Here is a 26,404-nt window from a genome sequence, read left to right as displayed (position 1 = left end):
TTTTTAGCAGACTAATTGGGGGAACTGTTTCACAACAAAATTAGCTGAATTTTTGTTTTCAATACAATATGACAACAGCTTTAAAGCAAAAAAAAACCCCCAAAAAACTATTTTTGCCTTCCCTCTTCTATAAGAAAGGCTGTTTTGTCAGGAAACCCAGCCAGCGGTCCCACCTGTTGCAGGAGCATTTCTCGCTTGTGTGTAGCTCACACATCCACGTGTAGGCGGAGGCGCACGAGGGAGGGGGAAACCAGCGGCCAATCAGATGTGAGTGCCGCTGGAGCGCTATAAAAGCCGCGAGCGCTTCTCTCGCAGCAGCATTCACTCTCTCAGCGCACTGCTTCCTGCATCCGCACCGCACCACTGCTGAGTTATTTCACCTTTACAGCACCACACCAAGAGCGAAACAGGACTAACTCCATCCGTTTTATCTCAAGGCTTTGTCCGTAGCGTCGAAACAGTTTGGGCAAGTTTCTATTTTGCTTATTTAGACGGAACTGACAAACGAAAAAAATGCGTCTCATCCAGAACATGACGACCATTGCGGAATATTCAGCGCCTGAATGCTCGGTCCCAAACCGAGTTATTAAAATATCTGTGATAGGAGGCAGCGGAGTTGGAAAAACAGGTAAGAAAAAATATCAAATGTTTGCCTTGTAACTCGCAGCGTCTTGTATTGATGTATTGTCTTCAACTTAGTGACATAATTGTCTAATAGTGCGCTTCTTATTCCTTTCAGCGCTCGTGGTCAGGTTCCTAACGAGGCGCTTCATCGGAGATTACGAGAGAAATGCTGGTGAGTAACTGAGCAGCGCACTTTCTGAGGATGAAAATGGCCAAAATATTATTATTATTGTTTGTTTTTTTTTAAATGTGTGGTGCTAAATTCTTTCCTCTGTGCGCGCAGGTAATCTGTACTCCAGAGAGGTCCAAGTGGATGGAGAGCAAGTGACCATCCAGGTTCAAGACACTCCTGGTGTGGAGGTAAGATTTTTTCCCCTCTTCTAGAACAGAAAACAGACAGATTATTTATTTTCCTTAAAGGAAACTGAGCCCTCAGTGTTCAACATATGAAAATCCATTGAGAATAATCCAATACAGAGATAATATAATCTAATTCACTGTCTGGCTGTTAAAATTATACAAGCCTCTCTTGACTGGGCACAAATCCAAAACCAAAGCGTGTGTGTATGTATATATTCTCCTAAAGCAGAGCCCCTCAGTCTGGCTGTCTAATCTCCTATTTAGGCTAATGGATGTCTGAGGCCAGGGTAAATGATACCCTGATCCTGGTCCAGACTCCTCAATCACCCACACCTCACTGTTCTGTAAAGCAGAAACCTTATAGCTCCTGTCTGCCTCCGTCAGCATTCCAGTCATTACAAAAGATCAGTTGCATAAAGTCAGGGAAACAGAAAATGATTAAAATGTCTCTGAGTGGGTGTTTTAATCAGTGTTCCTTTTCCTTTTGCAGTTGACTGATAATGGCATCAATCTACCAGATCATGTGACCTGCTCCATCCAGTGGGCGGACGCAGTGGTGCTGGTGTACAGCGTGACAGACCGCCGCAGCTTCGATTTGATCGATCAGCTGCACCAGCTGGTTGTTCGAACCGGAGGTGCCAATATGCCTCCGGTGATCCTGCTGGCCAATAAGGCGGACCTGCTGCACCTGAGGCAGGTCGACTCCCAGCAGGGCCCTTCGCTGACAGGAACGCTGGGCTGCTCTTTCTACGAAGTGTCGGCCAGTGAGGACTACAGCCAGGTGCATAAAGCTTTCCACCGGCTGTGCTGCCAGCTCGCCAAGCAGCCGCCTCCCGCTGCCCCCAACTCCTCTCACAACTCTGCCAGCGCCGTCACGGAGAAGAGGCGCTCACCTCTCATCCCGAGGCCAAAGTCGCCCAACATGCAAGACCTGAAGAGGCGCTTCAAGCAGGCGCTGTCGGCCAAAGTGAGGACTGTCACCTCGGTGTGAGGATGAAAAGCTGAAAGTGGTCCAGAGTGGCTACAGAAAGAAAGAAAGCATTGAGGGTGGAAAAGGAAAAAAGAGGACAGAGAAGATTAATGCTTCTCCAATGATGTCCTGTGTCAGTCTGGCTGAAGATGTGAAATAAACATCTAGAGGCTGATGAATCTTGACAGAGGTAATGGCCTCGTAAGTGGCAGGTGTCTGTCCTGTCAGATGCAAGTGTGAGGAGGAGCAGCGAGGAGGTTCAGGAGGAGAAACGACACTTGAGGACACAGACGCAGCTGTGTGACTGAACCCAAAACTGCATATAAAATCAAAAACTGTAAATCAAGCTCTCCTGGCAACAGCGGCGCTGAAGGACGCGTATTTTTAGCTGTGCTGCCTATTGTGTCGTTTCTGTATTCAGACTGCCACTACATGGCACCGCTAAACACTGGTATTATTATACCAGATACTTGAGCCAAGGCTCTGTGCAGCTATGTGTGTCGGTCTCTTGTGTGTCAATGCCTGCAGTATATTTTTGCAGCATTCAGAATCATCCTTGTGCATGACAGAATGATGAGGATAACTGGGGTGGGGGGGTTGTAGCAGGGGGACAGACACAGTATGTAGCGTGTGGTGGTTATTATCACTGATGCACTTTATACAAAAAATGATCCAAAGGGCCTATTGTTATTTATTTGGTACAAATTCACTTTTTTTGCTCACAATAAAAATGATGATGAATTTGAATATGTCTCTGGTTTTTCATTCAGCAGTTTGATTACGTCCATTTGACAGCAGGAACAAGCACATGTGCATTTATGAAGAGTGTTTTCTGAGCTTATGTGATGACCTTGGCTCAACAAAACAATGAGAAACATCACTGCTGCTGTGAGAGGGATGACTCACACAGAAGAAGTTACAAAATGCTTTGGTAACAGCAGAAATGAATAGCATTGAAGACAAAAGCATGACTGTGCAGCAGCTTCTCAGGTCTGAAGGACTATTTGCAGCTAAAATTCTGGTGAAGTCTGTGACTAGGGCTGCACAATGAATCCAAATATCAAAATCGGAACATGGCCAAGTGCAATGTCAATTTTTGATAAGTAAAATGTGTTGAGAGAGAATAATTATACACACATCACATAGGGGGAAGACAATAAAAAACAGCATACTCTGAGGAAAAAAAGTAACACCTTGCGTAGCATGTAATAAGTGTTGAAGGTGTTACTTTTTGTCCTCAAAATACAGTTAAAATGTTACACAACAAAAAATAAAGCATTCAGGTACCACAGAGATACCACATCTTATAATTCATAATCAGACGTGAAGGAACATGCTCGTTTGGTTGTCATAAAAACTTTGGGTTTTTTTTCAGTGCAACTAAAAAGCAAAAATGATTAAACTTCCCCTAAAAAAATACAATTTATATAGAAATCACAGTATCTGTTAAAATAATCAAAATTTTTAAAATTGTATTTGTCATAGGTGTAGATTTGGGGTGGGGGGCTGGGGGGGACATGTGCATTTGCCCCCCCCCCCCAAATAAAAACATGACACTAGCAGAGAGCTTTTATTTGATAAAATCTCACCAGAATGAAGGAAATTAAATGCTCGACACTCAAAATTTCCTGGGGGTGAATCCCAAACCCCAACTTTCACGTGTCCCTCCCACATGTCGAAATGAAATCTCCGCCCTTTTCTTGCAGCTCTATCCGCGACCCCAGAGGATGAAATTGATTTAAAAAAAAAAGCTGTTGAAATAGCCTGAGCCAACAACACTTGAAGCGTTCGTGTTAGTTTTTCTTGGGGACTCTTCTGAGAATTGCAGAACTCCCTGAAGACGAGGAGAAAATGATGAACACTTTTCCAATAAAACAGAATGTGTGTTATTATTATGTTAAGAGATCTGCTTATTTACAATCCAGAAACCTAATTAGTGATTAAGCCTGAATATCCTGTTCCAACCTGTCAGAAGGATTTTTTGCTCTCTCTGTTTTACAAAATGTGGGAGACTCTTGTCGACTATCGATTCAGGTGTGTAGGTGGGTGAAATTGCTGAGCTCTAGCTGAGGTGATTCACGTAGGAGAGAATAGAGAAAAAATGGGAGAGGTGTGTGCGTGTGTGTGAGGTGTGTGTAGGGGGGGCAGGAGGGTGTAGGTGAGCTTAATGTGTGAGCAAATTAGCAGCCATAGCAGACAGTGTGAAACGACTTGTTAATTATTCCGCTCTTCTTTGTCACCATATGATGTGGCGAGGTGTGAATGGGCACCAACAGAGAGTGTGTATTCTCGCCATCACAACACAAAGCCTCTGTGAAGAGTTCGCACGGTCAGCCTGCTTTTAACTGAGCATTGTGTATGCAAATGAAAGGCAGCATCACAAGAATGTGCTTGAAAAGTCAATTTTATTGTTTCTTTTTTACATTTGATGTTATTTTACACCTCTTGATCGGAAGTTTTTAACTCCGTCTCCAAGAAAAATAAACCCAACAGCTCCTTTGTTATAATTACATTTCACCTTAGAATTAAATCTGACAAAACACACTGACATGAACGGGAGAGGAATGTTGCTTAATTTGTGAATCTCTTCCTTTTCATTTTGCAGCTTTGACAGTGACTCTCATTACTCGACTCACACCTGACGACGTGTCGAGGCGTTCGCGGCGCGTGTATCCTTCCACGTGTGCATGCGTTTCCACGTGCTCCCTGTTAGACACCGATATCAGGCGCCAGTCTTTGGGTGGTGAAGAGCAGCTCGGGCATATCCGTCGGCCTCAGTAATCTGGTGGACAAAACCAGCACCTGGAGCAGAGCAACAACACACTCACTGAGGTTACGATGTGTCACTGCGTGTAAATCGACACTTATAAATGAAGCAGACATGAATGTCAGAATGAATAATGTGCAAATTGGCAGCAGCAAGGGAGCATGAAGCGGGTGCCTTGGCAACTGGTTTATTTTCTTAATTTGATTTAATTATGTCCACCAAGGATGTTTTGCACTGGGCCCAGTTTGTTTACACTGTTTGATGTTTTTTTTAGGTGGTGTTATTGTGTCAGAAAATATTTTTCGGTAGGCAATACTCCAATGAGAATCAGTCTCTTTGAGGATGTGGTCAACTTTACTTTATTTCACCGGGATAATCCAGTCAGCTTTCAGACACGAGACCAAAATGGAAGATTGTCATTATGTTTATGTAAAAAGACACATCGGGATAACATGCAGCGAAGGGTTGTGAGTCAGAATCGAACCAAAGATGCTGCCAAGGACGAACACTTTTTATAATCAGCTGTCCAGTCTACATAGAGTGCGGTTTGACACCAAAAAGCTCAGTTTTAAGTTTAGTTTATTTTGAATTAAAATAGGTAAAAGTTTGTGTTGGTATGAGAAATGAGTAACTGAATAATCTATTCCTTTAAGAAGCCTGCGAGACACGCCTGACCATCTATGCTGATGCAGGCAGTGTGGCTGCTCCAGTCTGATAACGCAGACGCTGAAAAAAACCCTGTAACAGGTTAAGTGACGCTCACGCATGCAGTGTGACCCGGGCATTAGACAACAAAACTATTTGGTTAGGGTTTGAAAACGATCATAGTTGACGTTTGTCACGTGAATCGACTCTAAACTAATGACTCATGTGACTAACGACTAATGACTCATGTGACTAACGACTAATGATTCATGTGACTAATGAGGGATTAACGACTTGTGACTAACAACTGATGGGACAAAATAACTCAATGTTGACTTTTGGTTTCACACAGGACACAAACACCGGTGCCCTGGGTCAAAGGTCCTGTGCTTGTTGGATCCATTCAACACAACTCCTACCCATCCCAAAATGACTTTCACTCTCACTATACGACGTCTGTTGCTTTAAATGTCTAATAATGACGCTTTATGCTGGAGTTGACAGATGAAACAGGAGGCTCCCGGCGTCATTATAGTGACATAAGCGACGCTACTCACGTGTGTATTTTGACGCCCTGGGAGTTTGACCAAGCTGCAGCTTGTGGTTATCAAAGGGCTAGCCGCATTTACACAGCCTGTTCAAGGCGGGAATATAATGCCGTTATGTTGCCTCACCGTATATAACGGCTGACTGCAGAAATCGGGGAAGGAGTGATGGCGCCTCTGAGCCGCAAACGGAGGTCGTGACAGAGCCATAACGAGGTCTGTGTAAAACATAAAGCCATGAAGACATGACCATGGGCGGCACAGTCGTAATGTTGTAGAGACGTGCTCATGTGTGCGACCCTCCGTGGGGGATTTTAAAAGCAGCTGTAACAGCGGCCGTAAATTTCCGCAAACTGGCAAAACGAAGAGATTTGGGAGCTCCTTACCTTCCGAGCAGAGGACGAGATCAGCTGTCATATAACAGACACAGTACATGATTGTGATTAAGATGTTACGCCTTTGTTACTGTTTAGAAAGCTTTGCTGATGCATATATTATTTGATATGCTAGAGGCGGACGCTCGCTTGTCAAATGTAACGCACGTCACATCTCTTTTAATCGCAGGATGCAGCAGTGCAGTGTACAATCACGCACTGGAGCAGAATGATGCTGCTGTCTGTTGGTTCTGCGTAAAAATGCAGGGGCGGTATAAAAGAGGGACTTGTTGCGACCCTATAGTGCGATCTCTGTGTAAAAGTGGCTACTATCATGAGCGTGAGTATGGACGCTTCTTTTGTGCAGTTGATTGGTGTAGTTCAGTAGAAATAAAATAGTTCCTATATGAATCTGTACACAAAAAGGTCTGTGGACTGAGTGTCTGAGTCTGTGCCATTTAGTTCCATTATATTCGAAAGAATGCAGACATCTCTACGGCCGATATCTCCAACACTCACACACAACTCACATCAAAACAATCTACGTTGATAAAAAGCGCTACGATAAGATAATAAATATGCATTTTTGATTTTGGGTTGAACCTCTTCTTTAAGCTACTTTAGCTGGAGTTTGCCTTCTCTGAGTGCTTTCTAGATGGAATAAGAACCCCATTCCTCTACTGTTGTATAACAGAGACGCTGTTTCTCTGCAGCAGTGTTGCTTTAACTCTGGGTCAGCATCTAAAATTGGCAGCGGGCCTGTTTGTAGTGGCAGTGTTAGTGCGTTTCGGAGGAATTTAGTCCAAGTGCAAGACCAAAACTTTGCAGTTTGTTTTCAGTGTTCATCAGCGTCTGGTCTGCAGAAATCTGTCATCATGCATACACATGCTTGCTTGCATTCAGTGTGTTATACATGTACGTGCTCAGGTTTGACAGCGTGTGCTGAGATCAGTGTGTGTGGGCCGGGCAGCCAATTATTGTATAAGCTTGTCTTTATTCGTTTTTCCTGATTACAGATGGGAGGCTTTGATCCTCGCAAAGCCTTTCATTGCCTCTGGCCTCATTCTCAAAGCCTTTTATTAAGACAAACCCACATTACCGAGCCTGATCTCGCTCCTCTCCTTCCTCGCAGTCCTCTGCCACAGAGGGAACGCATCCATCTGCATGTTTAACATGTCACCGGGGATCGCACATGTTATCAGCACTTTAACCACCCAAACACACAGGCAGACCGACACAAAATGTCATGGATGCAATTAACGCGTACACTCAGACGACACTTTCACCTCTAAACCTGATCTGAGCGGCATCTGTATGTAGGTCAGAGTTTATGTTGGTTCACTAAATCTTAAACCGTTCCTCTAAGGGTCACCTAAGTGTGCCGACAGTCTCTCCTAATCTTTACCTTATGGTTTGCCTTTTTTTTATTTAACTTAAACTATTTATTTATTATTATTTTAGTCTGTTTTATTGTTTTACTAGATGTTGTTTTTTTCATTTCTTTATTAAACTTTTTTTTATCTATTATTATTTGCACTGTTATCCTTTCATTTACCTTTTATCTACTATTTAGAGTATTTTTAGAGTATTTTATTTTTTGATTTATTTATTGATTTACTTACTTATTATTACTATTACATTTATTTTAGTTCTTTAATTAATTACAAAGTGTGTGTGAGTGTGTGTGTGTGTGTGTGTGTGTGTGTGTGTGTGTGTGTGTGGGGGGGGTTGTGTTACAGTTTTTCTTGTATAAGAAAAGTGCTACACAAATGAAGTCTGATTGACTGATAGATATAGTGAGTATTTTGTGTATTTGTGTATTTGTGTATTTGTGTATTTCATGTCAGTTCAGTAGACTCCATCTTATTTTTTCTCGCAGAATTTCTTTTTGACTTTTGACATTTGTATTTCTGCATGCTTTTGGGCGAGGGACAGTCTCCAACCCTCCCTCTGAGCGTCACCAGAATGTCTTGTCTTTATCTCTGATTATTTGATATATTATGATGAGGGATGACTCAATTCAGTTCGATGCCACTTCAGTTCAGTGGACTCTATTCTAATCTTTCAAACAGAATTTGTATTTCACAGTTTGGGATTTCTAAGGGAACATGTGTACTTTTGGAAAAAAAAAGTATTAATGAATCATCAGTAGCAACATGCACCCGCCTACAGACTGCTTGTTATTGAGAAACTGGCCTTTTTGGTTGCACCTCCATTGGTTACCTTTCCATAATCTGAATTTCATTTCATTGAAAACAATAGCTAAAGCACATTTTCAAAACTCTACAATGACAGTTTCTAACAAATAGCAAACCTTGCGTATACAATTCTACAAAAACTCTTATTGATCCATTGTTTCAGTTACCTGTTGCCTGTGGTAGAAGAAATATTCAGATTTTTTTTAAGTAATGTATGTAAGTAATGTAATCTTACAGTACTATATTGCAAATAAAAGTACTTAAAAGGTATTTAGGAATGCAAGCATAGAAGTATGAGTGAATTATGAATTTACTGATGCTTTTCAGAGCAAAATGGCTAATAATGCAGCCACAATGGCCCCGCTCAGTGTTATACAATATTGGATTATTATTACTGTTGCATTTACACGTAAGCTACATTTCATTGTTGTAGCTGGTGAAAGTGGTGCTAATACTAACCATTTGCACACCCTTTGACACGTGTATTTATACATAAGTAATGCATCATATTCTATACTTTGATTCAAAAACTGAAGTTGCACTTACAGTTTACATCCATGTCTGTCAAAACATGGAGGCTTCACAAACATCTTCGCTCCAGCAGCACGAAATATCCACACAATTGCCACAGTTTCAATGTGGACACTCAAGATTAGTGTCACCAATTCAGTATCTGACCAAACGTCTCCCCTTCTGTTCCTGAGATGTGACGTTGAAAAATGATATTGCATTCACGAGACTTAGACGTACAGGGTCAGAGTGACCTTGACCTTTGATCACCAAATTCTCATCAGTTCATTAAAGTGGATGTTTGAGCCATATTTGAGGAAATTCCCTCAAGGTGCTCCTGAAATCTTGTGTTCACGAGAATGAGACTGATGCAAGGTCACAGTGACCTTGACTTTTGACCATCACATTTTTATTAGTTCATCACTGATTCCAAGCGAACATTTGTGTCAAAGTTGAAGAAAAGTGCCTTAATGTGTTCTTGAGATATCACGTTCATTAGAATGAGATGGTCACGGCTACCTTGACCTTGACCTTGACCTTTTACTACCAAAATGTAATCACTTCATCTTATAAGATTATAAGATAAGATTAAGATTCACACATTTAAAACATTTTTATTTTACTATAATATGAATCTGTTGACCCTTTAAAACCTTAGTTTCTTTCAAACACATGGGAAGAAGGTATTATGTTACTTAAGATGAAATGACTCAAAATTTAGCAAAAAATTAGTAAAAGGAACAAAAAAAAAACCAAATAAAAAGGAAAGTACAAGACAAAAACAAACATGGAAATCACTTAGAAAAATAAGCTTAAAAATAACAAAACTTCTGTAACATAATTTTAAATATAGAATTATAATAATTTTTGGGAATTTTTTGCCTATGTTTTTTGTTGTTTTTTTTAAAATACAAGAAAATACTTATTTACTAATTTCTGACAATTTATTGGACATTTCCTGCTAAGTTGGCCATTGCGCTTTTCACCATGTTTTCAAAAGGCTTCTGAATGCAGCACAAGAAAAGTTATGTCGATGTTTTGTAAGGATTAAAAAGACACTTTCGATGCTAGTCTCAGAGCTGAGGACACCCTGAAGTCTTGTTTATGTGGAGTTTAGCTTCTTTGAGAGGGACATCAAACATGAAAATACAATTAAGTCTTAGACAGCAGAGTAAAAGTGTTGTTTTTGTCTTTCTCTTGAAGCGATTGGAAAGACTTCACCAGCCCTGCTTCAGTCACAGTTTGACAGATGACCCTTGTGCAAAGATTTCAAGGTTTTTTGTTTGAGCCAAATGCGAGATGCACGTGTTAGTTACCTGGTGGTTGCCTACTCACCTGGGTCCCTGGTTTGTGTGTGGTAACGACCTCTTTGATGAGACGAAGCTCCGAGGGCGTGACTCCACCGACCAAGAAGAGGAAGAGCAGAGGGTTGTCGCTGGGATGTGGACGACTCACCTGGATTTAAAACGGGACATTGTGATTGGTCAGTGTACTCTGAAGCTGTCGGAGGAGTTTTTTCTGTTTCTTACTTTAGAACAGTCTGTGATAAACAACCCGCTTTCTGCAGGGAACATTTAATCATTCGCTCTGTCTGTGTGTGTCTCGACACTGAGTCACTGCTCAGCTGGACACCTGAGATATTGTGGTGATGAAAGTGGACTCTGTCAAGGCGCAGGGCGCTACAGCTCAAAACAAAGCTCAGTGGATGAATGCTTCTCACCCTGGTGCTACCATGACAGCTGACACGTGGACATGTAAGCAGGTGAACACACACACACACACACACACACACACACACACACACACACACACACACACTCTCTCTCTCATACAACACATGCAGACAAACAAATGTCCCACACAAACATGAATTTTAACAGCAGGGTAAAGTCTGGTGTTTTTGCAGAGCGCGATTGGCTGTCAGGGGAATAATGGCTTTGTGCTATTGGTTGCCGAGCGCCAGTCAGGACACATCTGCAGCCTGTGAATGCTAACTGAGCAATCAGAGCTGCAGGGGGTGGACCCGAGGAGAGAGTGGCTGTACACGTGAAGAGCCGGCAGCCTGGGAGTGAAGCATGTTGAGGATGATTCAACATGTGTTTAGCCCAAAAAAATGTGAGAGCAAATGATTCTCTGTGCATTCTGCTCGTGTAACATTTTGGTACTTCGACATGGATTCGGTGGCACTGCTGGTGGACAACAGACACAACAACTCCATGTGCGAGTACATCACCAGCTGCATGTCTGCTGGACACGCACACACATACACACACACAAACACACACGCTGCAGCCAGGAGTGTTTTGACCATGTGTACTGCCATGGGACAGACAGGGAGGGAGGGGCTTATGAGAGTGTCTAGAAACGAGATGAGAAATGTGCTACTACGTGTAAGTGAGGAGAATAAAACATGATGATGAACGTGTGTTCTTAAAGACGCCGCTCACTAAATGTTCTTGATGTTGAAGCTTGAAATTAGATTCATGCTGGCAATCAGTTGCTTTTTGTCCAAGGCAGGAAATCCAGTGTACCTGGGTTTAGATTTTCTCTCAGGTAATGCTCCATCAATCAGGGGCAGATTATGAGATAATGGACCCCTGTGCACACATGCAGAGGCACACAGACTTTGTGGTGGTTTTGCCACTTTTTTGTTTTGTTTTGACTCTCTTTGTAGTTAGTTGTGTCTCTTTCAAGCAATGTGGTGTTTTTGTGGTTGTTTTGTGTGTTTTTGAGGTAATTTTGAGGCTATTTTCACCTGTGTGTCTTCTGGTTGTTTTGTGTATTGTTGTGGTAATTTTGTGACTTTTTTAGTTGTTTAAATTTTTTTTTTGGCTTTTATTTTACCAACTTTCTTCCATTGAGATAGCCAAGATTACAAAAAAGGTGTGGTCATTTTGTGGCTTTTTTTAAACGTGTCTTATTGTGGTTGTTTCGTGTCTCTTTCTAGTTCTGTGTCTCTTTGAGGGCACTTTGTGTCCTTTTTGGTCATTTTGTATCTTTATTACTGAGGCTCTTTCCTTTGCGTCTCTTCGTGGTCTTTTTGTGTCTCTCTTTTTTTTCTTTTAAGTCCTTCTGGTCGATACATTGTAGTTTGATTGACATTTTGCAGGTAGAGGCCAGGGGGCCCCCTGACACTTTGGGGCCCCGAGCCTGTGCTCTGTACTTGTTGTCTTCAGAAATCAATCTACAACCCTTTCAGAATAGCTATTTTCTTACATTAGCAACTTTAAGTAAATAGCAAATTGTTCTTTTTAATGTGCGATATTTGGTGACTTACAGGCTAAAAACTCATATTTGGTTTCTGGTGTTCATCAGATTGAAGAACTGCAGCTAAATTACTAATCTTGTTACTTATGAGGAATCAGGAGCCAGATCTCCTGTAAAACTTGGACCGTCTTAACAAAGACTAAAAACGAGACTCCAGACACAAAGTCACACATTCACAGTTTTGTTCCAGATAGTTTAAGCAACGGTGCACAAGCTCTCACTGGTCATAAACCAGTCTGCAGGGTTCGAAGTGTTTAATGATAGAAACTAACGGTGCAGTACACAGGAGGCTCTGTGGTTAAAAATAGAAGTTTCATTGGCTTGTTTTATAGCATAAAGGGTGTGCTCCTATAGAGCGCTCCAAAGTTCATGTTTATAGATTCAATCCGTCTGAGTTGGTGCTTCATGGGCCAAGTTTCTTAATTTGTGTAAAACCAGGCCACGGTTACACAACCAGCGTAATTCTTCCCTCCGGGTAATCATCAGTTTAAGCAGGCCCAGATGTGGAATAATAAGACCGTCGAGCGGATAGCGATCTGCTCTGCGGTGGATATACATTAACCACAACCCAAAAACTGTATGTCTGCTGGAGAAAAACATTTGGCCACAATATTAATGTAACCCAGAAATTCTGGTCTTTCAAAAGAATGATTGAAAGAGTATAATTCCCGCCAACTATTTCACATTCTCTGCTAACCCAAATTCTTTTTTCTCTGAAAAGGTGAAATTTGGGTGAAAATGGATTAATAAGGAATTAAGGCTTTCCTGTCCATGATACACTTGTGCAGACTACTGTCTGGCTGCTGGCGGGATTTGTTCCTTTTCGTGCGAAGCTTTTGCTCCTTGAGTACCTGAGCCCCGCTGTGCTGGTGTCATCTGAGGATTACACTGTGCCTTAAAAATAAATGTGACTCTCTGTAGCACTGACCTGGTGTGATGTTTCAACATAATTAATTACTGTTAAGCAAAACAGTCTGATTACAATTTACATGTGTATAGCGGTTACTATTTTGAAAGTATCTAAATTAATGATTAAAAAAATAAATAAACAAAATTGATTAATCCAAAAACGAACCTAAATTGACTAATGGGTGAAATGTGAAACCATATTATAAATGAGATCTTTGCTAAAGGAGTCTAAATGGAACCGCTGTTGGGATGAAATGTTACGCCTGTTATATCATTTACATTATCAGCGCTACTTATTGCTTTTCACTGAAAAAAGCACATCTATCGTTCTCTGAGTAATGCCGCACTTTCAGCACGTAATACCTGATTTTTGTTTGATGCATCTTTAAAGGTTGCTAGTACAGCCAAAGTGATGTTACGCTATCAGACTCAGCCCATTGCGAGGGTCTCCTGGAGTAGGTTTTTGCCTGTCTGTACCATGGATGTATAAAGAGACCTGGATACAGTATTGGAGGAAGGCCACCATTCATTCCTATGAAAGTTGCTGAGTGGCGCACAAAGACAAAAAAGTCTATGAGGAAAGAGATTTTTTACAGCAACAACGCCACCGTAAGGCCATTTATAAAGCACTTTAAATTTCCGCTGGTACTTGTGAACCACTCGGCACAACAGGAAATAATTTTTTTCTCTTGCTCAAGACAAGACTCTTCAAACAAATTTCGGACAACGGCTTCACTTGGTCGATACAGTTGTGGCGGCGGTGTGAAGCCCTTGTAGAGAAGCAAGCTGTGCTTTGTAGATGAAATAAAATGAAAAGAGGCAGCTGGTGACTCCATGTGGAGACACGTGGCTGTTTGTCCTATAAAGTGTGACCCTTTTGTGACCAAATTGTCCCTTAAATGTGTTTTTTTCTTTCAGCTTCAAACTGCAAAATTAGTTACTGTATATCTTGACTAGTTTTTCAATATGTGTGCAGTGATGATTAAAAAGCAGACTGAAATGTGAAGGCTTTACCAGACGTTGAGCTGTACATCGTGCGTCTGAGGGCAGAATTGTGGCTCAGGAAAATTAAAATTGGAGGGTAAACACAGGTTACATACTGCTGCTTTTGATGGTTTAATTGGACCTCAGTGGTAAACACTGTGCAGACATGAGAGGCTTACTCAGCAAATTGTCAATTCAGGTCAGGTACATGCGATGAAAGAAGGCACTTTATTGTCTACAGTGGGTAGTTGGAAAAAGAAAGATTAAGAGGATGGATGCTGACCCCATTACATACAAACGTGTGTGTGTGTGTGTGTGTGTGTGTGTGCGTGTGTGTGTGAGAGTGAGCAATTACCTTCATGAACATGCTGAAGCCGGTCTTAAGCAGGTCAGTGAGGCCTCCAGACATGTGCTCGATGTCGGGGCATTCAAGTCTGTCAGGGTGGAAGACTTCCTCGAGGATCTGCCGCAGGAAAGGACGATAGGTTGCCTATGAAAAACAAAAAAAAACCCACTTGAATCCCTCACCATTGGAAGAAGTGAGATATACATTAAGTGGCTCTTCTGATAAACTTGTGAGAATCTGGACTCCTTTTATGAAATGCATTTTAGCTAAAATCAACCCTCCCACCCTACTGAATGTAACAGATAAACCAAGTCACATTTTTCGACCTTCTTGCATCTTTTTGTTGCCAATCACAATGAGATAAGCCTCGATCTTCCCACGTAGGTTGACAGAGGGACAACTGTAGGACTGGTAGTTTATCCTTTTTGAGAAATTGCTGCTGCATAGCAGTTAGTTTCCATATTGTGTTAATATGTTGTTCTGTGTAATTCTATTAACTATTCTAGGCTTCTTGATGTTTTTGATTGTTATGTTGTAAATATTGTTCAACTGATTATAAATCATGAAATCCTTGCTGTTTTAAAATGTTTCATAAATATTGTCATGTTATTTGTATTTGCTGACTTTATAAATTGTTACAGATACACTCACGGCAACAGCAGGTAAAATGTGTCGCTCGCTCTGAGGGAAGTCACAGTGAAGTTCTTGTGTGTGCGGTGCTCGACTTTGTTTTTCAGCGTGTATGTGTTGATTTTATTTTACTGTTTTCCTTTTGCTATGTGGCTGCTTGTATGTTTTCAAAAAGACAATGAAAACATGTTTAAAGAAACCCCGTTTGGGGGCCCCCGGTGGCTCAGTGGATGGAGCGGGTGCCCCATGCATGGAGGCGGTGTCCTCGCCACAGCAGCCGCAGGTTTGATTCCGGCCTTGGCCCTTTGCTGCATGTCATCCCCTCTCTCTCTCTCTCCCCCTTTCACGCATAAGCTGTCCTATAGAATAAAGGCATAAAAAGCCCCCCAAAAACAAAATAACCTCAATTGAACATGGCAGTTAGTTAACACTAAAAAAAACCCCACCGACAACCGTTTTATTTTTAAACACAGACGTGTCAAGTGTGGTGTTCTACAGAAACAATGTGTGTATAAATACCTGTGTATAAATGTGATGGAGGAGCCGCTGGCCCTTTATTACCCTTTGCAGGTTTGTGTGAGTGGCCGTGGGTGTGAGAGACAGTGGAGTTATAAACAGCTCCAAACAGGTCTCTAACTTATGAGTCACCTCAGGAAGAGAAGCTCAAGCATCGCTGCAATCAGGACTGAAAAAATCCTGCCCTGTTGGATGTGGCTAAAAACAGCACTTTGGTCTATTGTGAGTGAGTAAATTAAGCCAAGAATCGACACCTACGAGTCTTAAGAAGTCCTGTTGGAAATTCTGAAAACAACCTTCTCTCAATGTTTCTCGCTCTGTTAAATTTCCCTGTTTTTGCACTTCTTTTTTTTTCAAGTTACATTGATTGGCTTTTTGTTCATTTGAAATAAACATAACAATAATTCACAAACCCTATCCCTCACATTCATCATAACAATCTTGGTAAAGTGGAAAACTTAGACAAACATGTATCAATTATAGATAAAAAAAACAACAAAAACATAATAAGAACTGTTTTTGCACTTCTCAAAGTTATTTGTGTAGCTCAATATTTAAGTTATACTATTCTGAGACTCATGACTCAACTAGGACTCACATTATTAGGAGCTGCCGAGCTTTCACAAGCAAGATATTTAGTTAGTAGATATTTTGCTTTCCCCAGTCGTTCTGATAGCAAAAACATTCAATAAAATATTAATGTCCTTGAAGGAGCTGAACCGCACGACCTTCACTAAAACCTCAGAAAGGTGAGCCGTGAAAAAAAACTGCAACAAGGACTCGGCTTTTCTTGCTCAGCTACCCAGGACAGAGTGCACCATTTATAGGCCTCAAAGCTAGCGGATCAAGAATTCAAGACATTTTTTTTTTCCATGGGAGTGAGGTTTGCTGTCTCAGAGAACAATAAAGACCCAGATAAGACTTGGCAGAGCTCGATTTGACAACGAATAACAGAAGTCTTAAAATAGACAGGCTGAATATCTTCCAGCTCTGGAGCTCTGGATAACTTTCTCCATGTTACGTGAGGCTAGTGACACATTAAGGCTATATGCCAAAATGCAAGCAAGGTATGATTTTTCCACGGATGCTGTTAACCCTTTAATGCCTAGACCGACATCTGTTTTCTTGTGCTGTATTCAGACACTTTTCACAAGCATGTAGACCTCTGAAACTGATTTCTTTTGAGAATATAGGAAAGAACATAATGAAAAACTGGGCAAAATGTCCAAACATTAATTTTTTTTTGATAGCGTCTAAAAAAAACAGTTTTTTTAAGATACTATCACAAAATTAGGGGAAAATGCCCAGAAAATGATATTTATAATTCTTAAATTAAAATCTTAAAATCTCAAAAAATTATGTTATGTCTTATGTATGTTTAAAAAAAACATTTTTTTTAGGTAATTTTCTTGCAACTTTTTAGTAATTTTTTTTTTTGTTCATCACTTTCTTCCCATGTTTTTAAAAGAAATTAAGCCAGTTTACTCATGTGACAAAGGGATAAAGGAACATCTGGACATTTTGAGAGTCCATCTACTGAACTGTTGATTCGAGCATTAAACACACACACCGACGCACACGCCGTCCGAATGCTAATGCGTCCAGATGTTTCTGCCTACAGGCATCCTCTCACCTAAATATGTAGTATCAGTGTGTATCATCCTTAACTCACAGCCTCCCACTCCAGTCCTGCAGGAGCAGCCAAATGAGGCCTGGGGAAATCCTGCTCTCCATGTTATATAAATCATGAATTATATAAACGTTTACCTCTGGCAGAATGTTTTTAATGCACAGGTCAGCCTGCACAAACTAATCCAGGAGTAAACACATTAATGATTCACCTCCGGTTAAATAATACATGCTCACGCACGCACATACACAACCAGGCAGCAGCGCCGGCATAAACAACGAACCCAGCCCACAGTCACGCACGCTCCATTCTCATCCACGGTCCAAAAAGCTAAAAGCAATCCCTTTTAATCACCGCCTCAGACACCCACATGATGAAAACAATATTAGAATTAGTCATATGATAATGTCAGTGCTGAAATATTCGCCTGTGCACACAACCATGTGTGTGCGCACACACAACTTCTCACATGTGAGTATCAGTTTCACCACGGGTTTTCTTGGCGCAGAGGTGGATGACCAAATTAATGATCCAAAACATCACAGTGACAACCTCAAAAACACACAGAAAGCAAAGAACAGAATGTCTTTGGAAATGATGTGGTCAAAATTATAATGATTTCGTAAAATGAATCTCATCTGAATTCTTTTTTGTTGTCCACGTGCTGTGTGCTTTTTTAAGAAAAGTTAAAGTATGTACTGTTCTTAGGATCACATATTAACATGTTAGAAGTCATTCGATTATTTCTTTTTCAGACCGAAGTGTCAAAATAGCAATTTGTGGTTACAAAGGAGGTTAGAGGCTGGACTGTTTTTTTGGCAGGACACAGTGTCTTTCTGAAGTCTCTACGGTTGTCTGGCGACCTCATAATGCCAACACGGCTTCAGGGAAGTCACTGGCCCGGGTAAAAATGTTACATTATTCTTTTAAAGGACTGAAAACAGCTGCACTGTAGATCTTTATTATAACATACATACTGTATGATTTATCTTAATTTAATGATTTGGGTGACTTGACCCTTGAAGTATCCCTTCCACAAAATCGAAGCAGATCATTTTCCTCTTATGTGTAGTGCCACTTATGTATCTGGACTGTTTTGGTGTGAGTAGCAGTGTGTTCAAGTATCGGCTGTAGAAATGTCAACCTTCTCTCCAATATAATGAAGGTAGATGGTACTCAGCTTGTGGTGGTTGAAGCAGAAAAAAAACTATCTATCTATCTATCTATCTATCTATCTATCTATCTATCTATCTATCTATCTATCTATCTATCTATCTATCTATCTATCTATCTATCTATCTATCTATCTATCTATCTATTTTTACATTTTTGGAATGCCTGGATTTCCTTCCTGTTTACAAGTAAATGCTATCAATACAAAAGCAAATGATTAGTTTATTTCTTTGTAAAATACACAATATTAAAAATAGAGCCTACATTACACTTTTTTAAAACTAAAAGGATTAAAAGAACAAATTTCAGTTTTCCTTCCCCATCATTCCTTCATTTGTCTGTCCGTCCCTTCCTCCCTTCCCTCCCTAGATTGATAAATAGCGATAACAGATAATAGAAGCCATGTTGATGTACTAAAGTTATAGAATCCTTTTCTATTAAAAGGATACTTAGCATAGATCATATAGACAATTAAACAGTCAATACCTCACAGTTTCCGTTCACATGCTGATGCATGTTTTCTCTGAGTGGAAGAAAATGTGTTCAGTCATAGGTGGTATGCTCGCCCATTTGCCACAATCTGTCAGTTTTGACATGGATGAATCACTTTCGTGGAACCACGGCTTGTGATTGGTTACAAAACTCTCCCTTAATCTTCTTCCTGATGTTGCAGCTTATTAGATCTGTACAAATGCTTACTGTAATAAAACTCCATCAAGTGTCTCTTAAACAAGGAAGCAATCAAGGCCCTTTTCTTCCGCTGAGGTCAAAAGATAGTGTTAGACTCCAGCTGCTTCAGGCTCCGTCACTTATACTTCATTGGTGTATTTCTTCCAGGAAATTCTACAGAGCTCAGCTACTCACAGCATGACATGTGCTCAGGAAATGTACAATTTCATTGATCTTCTACAACGTGTTCACATGTGACAGTGAAGGCATACGAGTGCTGCTGTCAGCTGGTCTGATGAATCATGACCGGAATAAATGAAACGTGATTGGAGCTACTGGAGAAACTGATGTACTCTTCTTTATTACTTAATCAATTTGCTGCATTTAAATGAACAGTGGAAGCCTAATTACATAATCTAATAGCCCACAGCGCTCAGTGGTATTTATACAATCACGCTGGGATGTAAAATCTTTCTATTCAGCCACCGCAGTGTTGACAGCCCTATATTGAGCTTCATGAGAAATAAAATCAACAACTTATGTAACATACAATAAAAGAAAAAGAAAAGGGTAAGAGGTCCTGACCCGTGTGGAAACTCTTTAGTCTGAACTCAGGGGAGGGGAGCTTTTGATTCGAGGAAATCTGAACTGAGAGGAAGGCATCTTGACCGACAGGTATTGGTGTTTACTGATGGAGGGAAAACATGCTGAGAGCGGCTGATGGATTTCTGATGTTCTCAAGAACAACCGGCAGCTGGAAGATATCACGCTGTTCCCCCTCCTTTTTTTTTTTTTAATCAAATCATTTTTGTAACGCAGCAGGAACAGGGACAGACAGTTCTGTCCCAACAGAGACACAATGCTGCTCATATTTTGACATATTTTGTGTCAATGACAAATGACATCATTTATACTCTTTCATTCAGCTGCAGTGAAATGGAGTAATGAAATTTAGCATTATTACTTTTTGCAGATGATAGAGAAAATAGCTTTAATGCACTCTGACTGCATTTATGATCCCATAGGTGCACTAAATTAGCCAAGTTGTTAAAGGAAAAGTGTGATATTTTTGAGAAAGGCACTTATTCTCATTACTACAGTTAAGGCAAGTGGAAGTTAAGACTTTTTAAAGACTTTTTTAAAGTCATTTGGACTGACATTTAAGACCAGTTTTACAGAAGCCAATACTAGCATCAATTACTCAAGGTTAGGGGAGGAATTAATATAATTTTTCAAATATTTATTGTAACATAAAACATAACTCGTTGGTGATGCAAGAGGCATTTGGTAAATTATTAATTATTTCTATTATTAATTATTTATATTATTGTTAATTTACCTATTATTCTGAGCTTTTGCAAGCAATACCAGAAAAAAAAAAGATTCAGAAAAATCACATATCCAATTCCAGCAGAGACTTTTCTGAGCTAAGCTAAGATAGCCAGCTAGTGTACAGACAGAATAGCATCTAGATCTTCTCATGTAACTCTCTGCAAACTAGAATTACTGCCTGGCAGTTGTATGCTCCCTCCCATAAAGCTGCAGCTACAGTTTATATTCATGTCTGAGAAAACATTGATGCTTTACACACATCTTCCTACAGAAGAGATCCCACAGAAGATCTCTACAATTAGAAGAGTTTCAATGATAAGTGTCATCAATTCAGTATCTGACCAAATGCCTCCCCTTCTGTTCCTGAGATATGGTACAATGGCCTGACAAGTTTTTTTGTGTGACATTATGTGAAAGTGAAGTTGGCCTCCGACCTTTTGTCATCACTTCATTTTATCCTATCAGACATGTGCCTATGCCCACCAAAATCTAATCAGTTTATTGGATGTTTTTGCCAAATTTGAAGAAATTCTCTTGAGGCCTTCTTGAGATATCATGTTAATAAGTATGGGATGTACGGATGGACAGACAACCTGGAAACATCATGTCTCAGGTATCACTAGCGGAGGCATAAAAGCGAATTAACATATTTCCAAAAATGTTTATACTTTTCCTTTAAGGATTACTGTATATTTATGAATAGGAAATGTAAGATGACTAAAACATAACAAATACTATCAAAACCGATTAAATATTCTAACAATTTAATACATTTCAAACATTTATCTCACTGTCCTGCTAAACACTAGAGAACAAACTCCTCCAATGAGAACAAGTCTTTGGTCTTCAAGGCTTTGTGATTGGATAAATAGCTTACGTAAGAATTAGAAAACTAAAAGCCTCAATCAATGTAATTTAAAGATGTTCAAGAGACAATAAAAGACAAAAGAAAAGAACATAGAAAACCCTACTGCTGTAAAGCTTTTGTCAAGCTCAAACTCAAGTTTGTTGATGTTTACGTGTTTGGTTAATAAAATAATTATGACTTCCTAAGACAAAAAAACAGCGACTTGAACTTTTGTTGACTAACCTCAATGCTGCTGACCTGTAATTCTCTGTAGAAGCTATCCAATCAGACTGAAGGACAGCAGCAGTGAATCTGCACTGTTGACTGTTCTTAAGAAAAGGTAAGAGCCTTGGGTGCGGACAAAGATTCAGAGGTCACCCTGAGTTACATAAGCTCCAAGAACCAGACAATTCATAAAGAGGCTCTCACTCTGAATTCCCTCTCTGTTGCTGAATGCCTCTGTGACGCAAGCGGGAGATGCACAAAAGCAGCAAAGGTCAGAGGTGCTCAGCTGAATTTTTGCCCGTGTTACTGCCCTAGCAAGTGGACAAAAAAATAGGTGACTATAACCAGAGTGAAACCAGCTGTGTGTATGAGTCACTGATAACTACACACTGCCTGAGGACTGCCAAATATGTTGTTAGAGCTGCAATGGCTGATTGAATCCGACATTTGAGTGACTTTCTTGACTGAAAAGATCACAGAATAGATGTGTTGGATTTGTCCACTGAAAAGGAGCCACCCTGCAACCCAAATTGTGTGTTTTCACCATAGACTGTATAATAAAGATGGACGACATGACAGGTCCCCAGAAGTGAAGCCAAAACATTTTCCCCTGGTGGCTGCAATAAAGACTTACATTCTGGCCCCACATGTTAGCGAACGGTACCTGAGCCAAACTAATACACCTTTTCCACTGAAATTAAATTTTTTTTTTAAACACGAGTAAACCTGCTCAAAATAGGCTATAGACTCCTTTCCAATTGCCAGTAGACCAGAGCTGTGTACACGGCTCTGCAGCAGACAAGTATGCCGCTCCATTTCTTTTTTGTTTTCTGGTGTCACACATTTAATGTTACATACAGGCCGGAGAACAGGGTAGTAAAAAGATGAAAGCAGCATGGAGGCCAGTGAAAATGTTGCACTGGTTACTTTTTTCAATTTCTTTTTCTTATTCCGTCTCTCCTTCTCCAAACTAATTTGGAATTATGTTTGAGCGTTGCTTGGGCGGAGACAGACAGTATTTTGTAGTGGAGCATCATTGCTTCAACCAGGTGACTACAGCGGATTAATTTGATGTGGGTGTAAATGCTGATATTAACCTTTCACATTACATACAAACAGCAGATTTTCGTGGGTGTTTTTTGTGCAGTGGGAAAATGGTTTAAAAGATCAAAGTAAACGTCAAATTAAATTTTTCCCAAAGATAGTTTCTGTCAATTACTGTAGTTCTTATTATGCTGATTTATGTTCAAGTCTTTATTTTTATTATAAGTTTGGATTTCAGTTAGTTATGTTATATAACTGTGATCTCATTATTGACCCAAATAATCGTGATTATGATTACTGCCATAATTGAGGAGTGCTTGTCTGTGTTTGTGTGACAAACCTGGTGAACGCCATCGCTGGCGGTGTAGACGGAGCGCAGCTGCTTCAGGTGGTCTCTGGTGTGGCTCAAACCTCGGAGGGTCTCGAACATCTCCTCCACAGCAGAATGGGCTCGCTCTGTGGTCAGCTCCTCGGGATTTGTGCAATCTGACAAGACACATGTACACACACATACTTGCTTAATGATAAGAAATCGTATAATACCAAGAGTGTGACATAACAGTGAAATATCTATAAGCGACTGTTCACTGTAGTGTGACAGGTTGTTTGCTAGATTTACAGAAAACCAGAAACACCAACGCTCCTTTAAAACTGACCTGAGAAATAAGCTAAACTTGCAAGAAAACATCTGCGAAAAATGGCCTGTAAGATGCAACTTCTTGCTTTGTTCCCAGCTGGGTGTGCACTGAAACCAATTATCAAAGTAAACGCATGGCAGCGAGAGGACAAGAGCTCTTTTATTCACACAGAAAACACTGCTGTCTAATCAAAAGCTAATGTTCCCTCCCTTCTAAAGAAGTGCGTAGGGAAGAAAAAAAAAAAAAAAAAAAACCTGCTGTGAAATAAACCCAAAACGACAGACCATAAGATAAAAGGAGAGAAACAGAAGGGCTGTTACGAAAGACAGCGGAGGGAGAAAGAGCAAGAATGTGAGAGTGAAGTAAACAGAGAGAAAGTCAGAGGACAGAGAGACTGTAGAAGAAGACAGAGGACAGAAGCCAAGCAGTTTACAGTGCTGCTGGCAAAGTAGGTCGACTGGCACCTGCGCTTCCCCCGGCGCTGCTCAGGAATGTCACTGCCTTCTGTTAGGAAGACGGTCAGCTTTGTTATAGAAAATATAAAAGCAAACCTGAAAACTAACAGCAAGGCTACCTCTGAAAGACTCATAACGAACAACAAGAAGACTGATGACTCAACCATCAGTGCAGCGCTTTTTTTTTTTACGAAGCAATGTAGCATATACCGTATGTATTTTTTTTAACCCTTTATTTTAGGATTTCAATATAGGACAAATGCTCAGTATGTCACTTAAACATCACAGCCACAAAATTCCTTACACATTGAAAAAACAAAACAAAACAAAAAGCATTAACAGTTAAATAACATATACTGTATGTCGTCATGGGAACATAGGTCTTCAAAATTAGGCACATTTTTCCTGGTGACATCACAGATTTGCAAGAACCTAAAAAAATTGGAGGCTGGGATGTTATAAGCTCTCTGCAGCTGCTCAAATGACATTAAATGCTCATAAAGGTATAGAGCAATTATGTTTTGGATACTCTTCGGAGTCTAGTCTGTGAAAACAGAATCATTTTAAGCCAGGGCAAACGGATGATTTTCACATGATGGACTATCAGTGTAAACATCTGGGGCTTTTATGTGTAATTCAATTTGCGTCCAAATTTTAAGACTATTCTCAATTTAAAAAAAGAGTAATACAAACTATTATTACAGTATGTATTTTTAAATGAATAATCCCATATTCTCAGCCTATGACAGACTTTCACTGACTGGAACTTTAAGCTCCCACTTCCTCCCAGTCAGACGCTTTGAACTGCATGCTGGGATAAGAAGATTAAACTATAGGAGCCACATCATGTCTTCATCCTCTCAGGGCTCTGTTGGTCTGGACTCTGTGATACAGTAAGTATATAATACCTCTATAGAGACAGCTTAGCTCCTACAATAAGTCTAAAATACACTGTGGAAACAAAATTGTTACATTTAGACTGTTAAGTGCAAAAAATGTGCCACTGAAACCAATTCAAACTGCAATTTTTGATCCCACAGCCATCAAAGCATAAAACGTGCATTGTATTATTTCTGGGTATTATTCTGGGCTTTTGACTTGAAATTTTTATTTTTTACAATTTTCTATCTGATGACATAATTTTTTACCATATTTGGCAAATGGAGAATATACATGCTATATCCACTACGTGCACTGTCACAATCGATGTTGCAGCAAATCACTGACATTTCCCAGGCTGGGATAATCAACAAAAAAAAATCTACTTTGCATGTAGTATATTGAAAACAATTCATTTTTGTGTTTTTTTTTTTTAACAGGGTTTAAAAATCTGAAAATTAATGACTATTTGACATTTGTGATGATGACTGATGTTGGTTAAAAAAATAATCAATGGAAAAAGAAAACAATGTTAATGTATAGTATTTTTTAAAAGTTGATTTTGAAAAGCACACTCTGTACACAGAGTGGTGTAAAATAAAATGGACCCCAAGGGTTAAAGCACAATTAGAAAAAAAACCAAAATGCAGTGATATATTGAAATATATTGTATAAAATAGAACACACTAACAAACAGGGACATCTCCATCGCTCAGCAACACAGCATACAGCCTCAGTCGCTCTCAGTAAAAGGCAGCCAGAATTGCCAAGCACTAATTAGATTGAAAAGGTCTTGTATGACTTCTGCCGACATGGGGTTACCATCGAAAACCTAATTTAGAGCACTTACCTCAAGATTATATAACAAGGTATGAGCTCACATATGACACTGCCCTACTTTGGATTGAAAGCACATACAGACACATATTTGAGTGTTGCAGATAAGATCTAGCATTCACAAAACATATGGTAAAAATTTCTCTTAATGAACACACTGACTGTTCCTGCCTTTAACATGCTATAAATTGATAAAATAAGGATAAAAAGAACACTATGTCATTTCTAACTCTCCCCCCTCATTGTACAAACAAGTTCTGACTTTCACAAGGCTGATATCTGACCTGTGTGAATATGTTCACTTTATATGGCAGATTATATATGTTGAGGAATACATCAGTGTCAGCACAGTTAGATAACGTACGCTGAACAGCTTGACTTTGTCAGGCTTTAATCTCTATTATTTTGTTGGTTCCTTGTACTTTCCATATAGGATATATCAAATTTAGCACGGCGAATCTTTGTTTTGAGTCGCTGTCCTTGGGAATGTAAAGTGTCTGGCTCGGCGGTTCGCTCTCCTGTGTTGTTCTGGCTATGAGGCAAACTCTTAGGAAAAACAGCAGGGCTATTTGACGGAGCTTAGCGTGAAGACGCAGTCAGATGTGGGTCTTATCTTTCCAGACACCCACAGAGGAGAAAGGCATCCTGCAAAACAAACTAAGACTGATGTTTGTCTCGGAGGGTTTATACTGCTTAAGGACACTATGATACAAGAAAATGGTCAAATAAAACATGCAAATATGCTGTAAAGTTTGTTACATAATCAGGTAATAAACACGTGAAACCCCCTGTCTGCATATATGATGTATTTATGGTAGGAGTTCACTGAAATGAGAGCAGGCTCGACACACTCTAAGAAATAAAGGTACTAACAAGAACCATATGAGGTTCTTTAGCTTGCTGCCATAGCGGAACCCTTTTTTGGTTCCTGATACACTGTAAAAGTTGATTTTTACTTAAGAAAATCTAGGAAACCCATTGCCTTGAAAAAAGCTTGGGATAACCCACGATCTATTGAAAGTATAAGCAC

General features: G+C 40.0%; 2 protein-coding genes across 2 annotated transcripts in view; one reads left to right on the top strand and one right to left on the bottom strand.

The window, feature by feature from the left end:
• Nucleotides 1-310: 310 nt before the first annotated feature.
• Nucleotides 311-2,676, top strand: rasl11b (RAS-like, family 11, member B). The gene is made up of 4 exons (XM_042482266.2): nt 311-628; nt 740-796; nt 908-984; nt 1,475-2,676. The coding sequence occupies exons 1-4, from the start codon at nt 514-516 to the stop codon at nt 1,973-1,975; spliced, it is 750 nt and encodes a 249-aa protein (XP_042338200.1). The 5' UTR covers nt 311-513; the 3' UTR covers nt 1,976-2,676.
• A 1,666-nt stretch (nt 2,677-4,342) lies between these two features.
• The window catches only part of scfd2 (sec1 family domain containing 2), a 125,126-nt gene continuing 103,064 nt past the window's right edge, over nt 4,343-26,404 (bottom strand). Inside the window, exons 6-9 of the mRNA XM_042483276.2 lie at nt 22,906-23,051; nt 14,509-14,643; nt 10,329-10,448; nt 4,343-4,756 (exon numbers count right to left, since the gene is read on the bottom strand). Coding sequence (XP_042339210.2) covers nt 4,664-4,756; nt 10,329-10,448; nt 14,509-14,643; nt 22,906-23,051 — 494 coding nt within the window. The 3' untranslated portion in view covers nt 4,343-4,663. The remainder of the gene's footprint in view (nt 4,757-10,328; nt 10,449-14,508; nt 14,644-22,905; nt 23,052-26,404) is intronic.

The sequence above is a fragment of the Plectropomus leopardus genome, chromosome 5 (genome assembly GCF_026936395.1).
Source record: "Plectropomus leopardus strain MGB_pleo_1.0 chromosome 5, ASM2693639v1, whole genome shotgun sequence".
NCBI classification, from domain to species: domain Eukaryota; kingdom Metazoa; phylum Chordata; class Actinopteri; order Perciformes; family Serranidae; genus Plectropomus; species Plectropomus leopardus.
The sequence above is the reverse complement of the archived record's forward strand: the minus strand, read 5'-3'. Positions and strand labels throughout refer to the sequence as shown.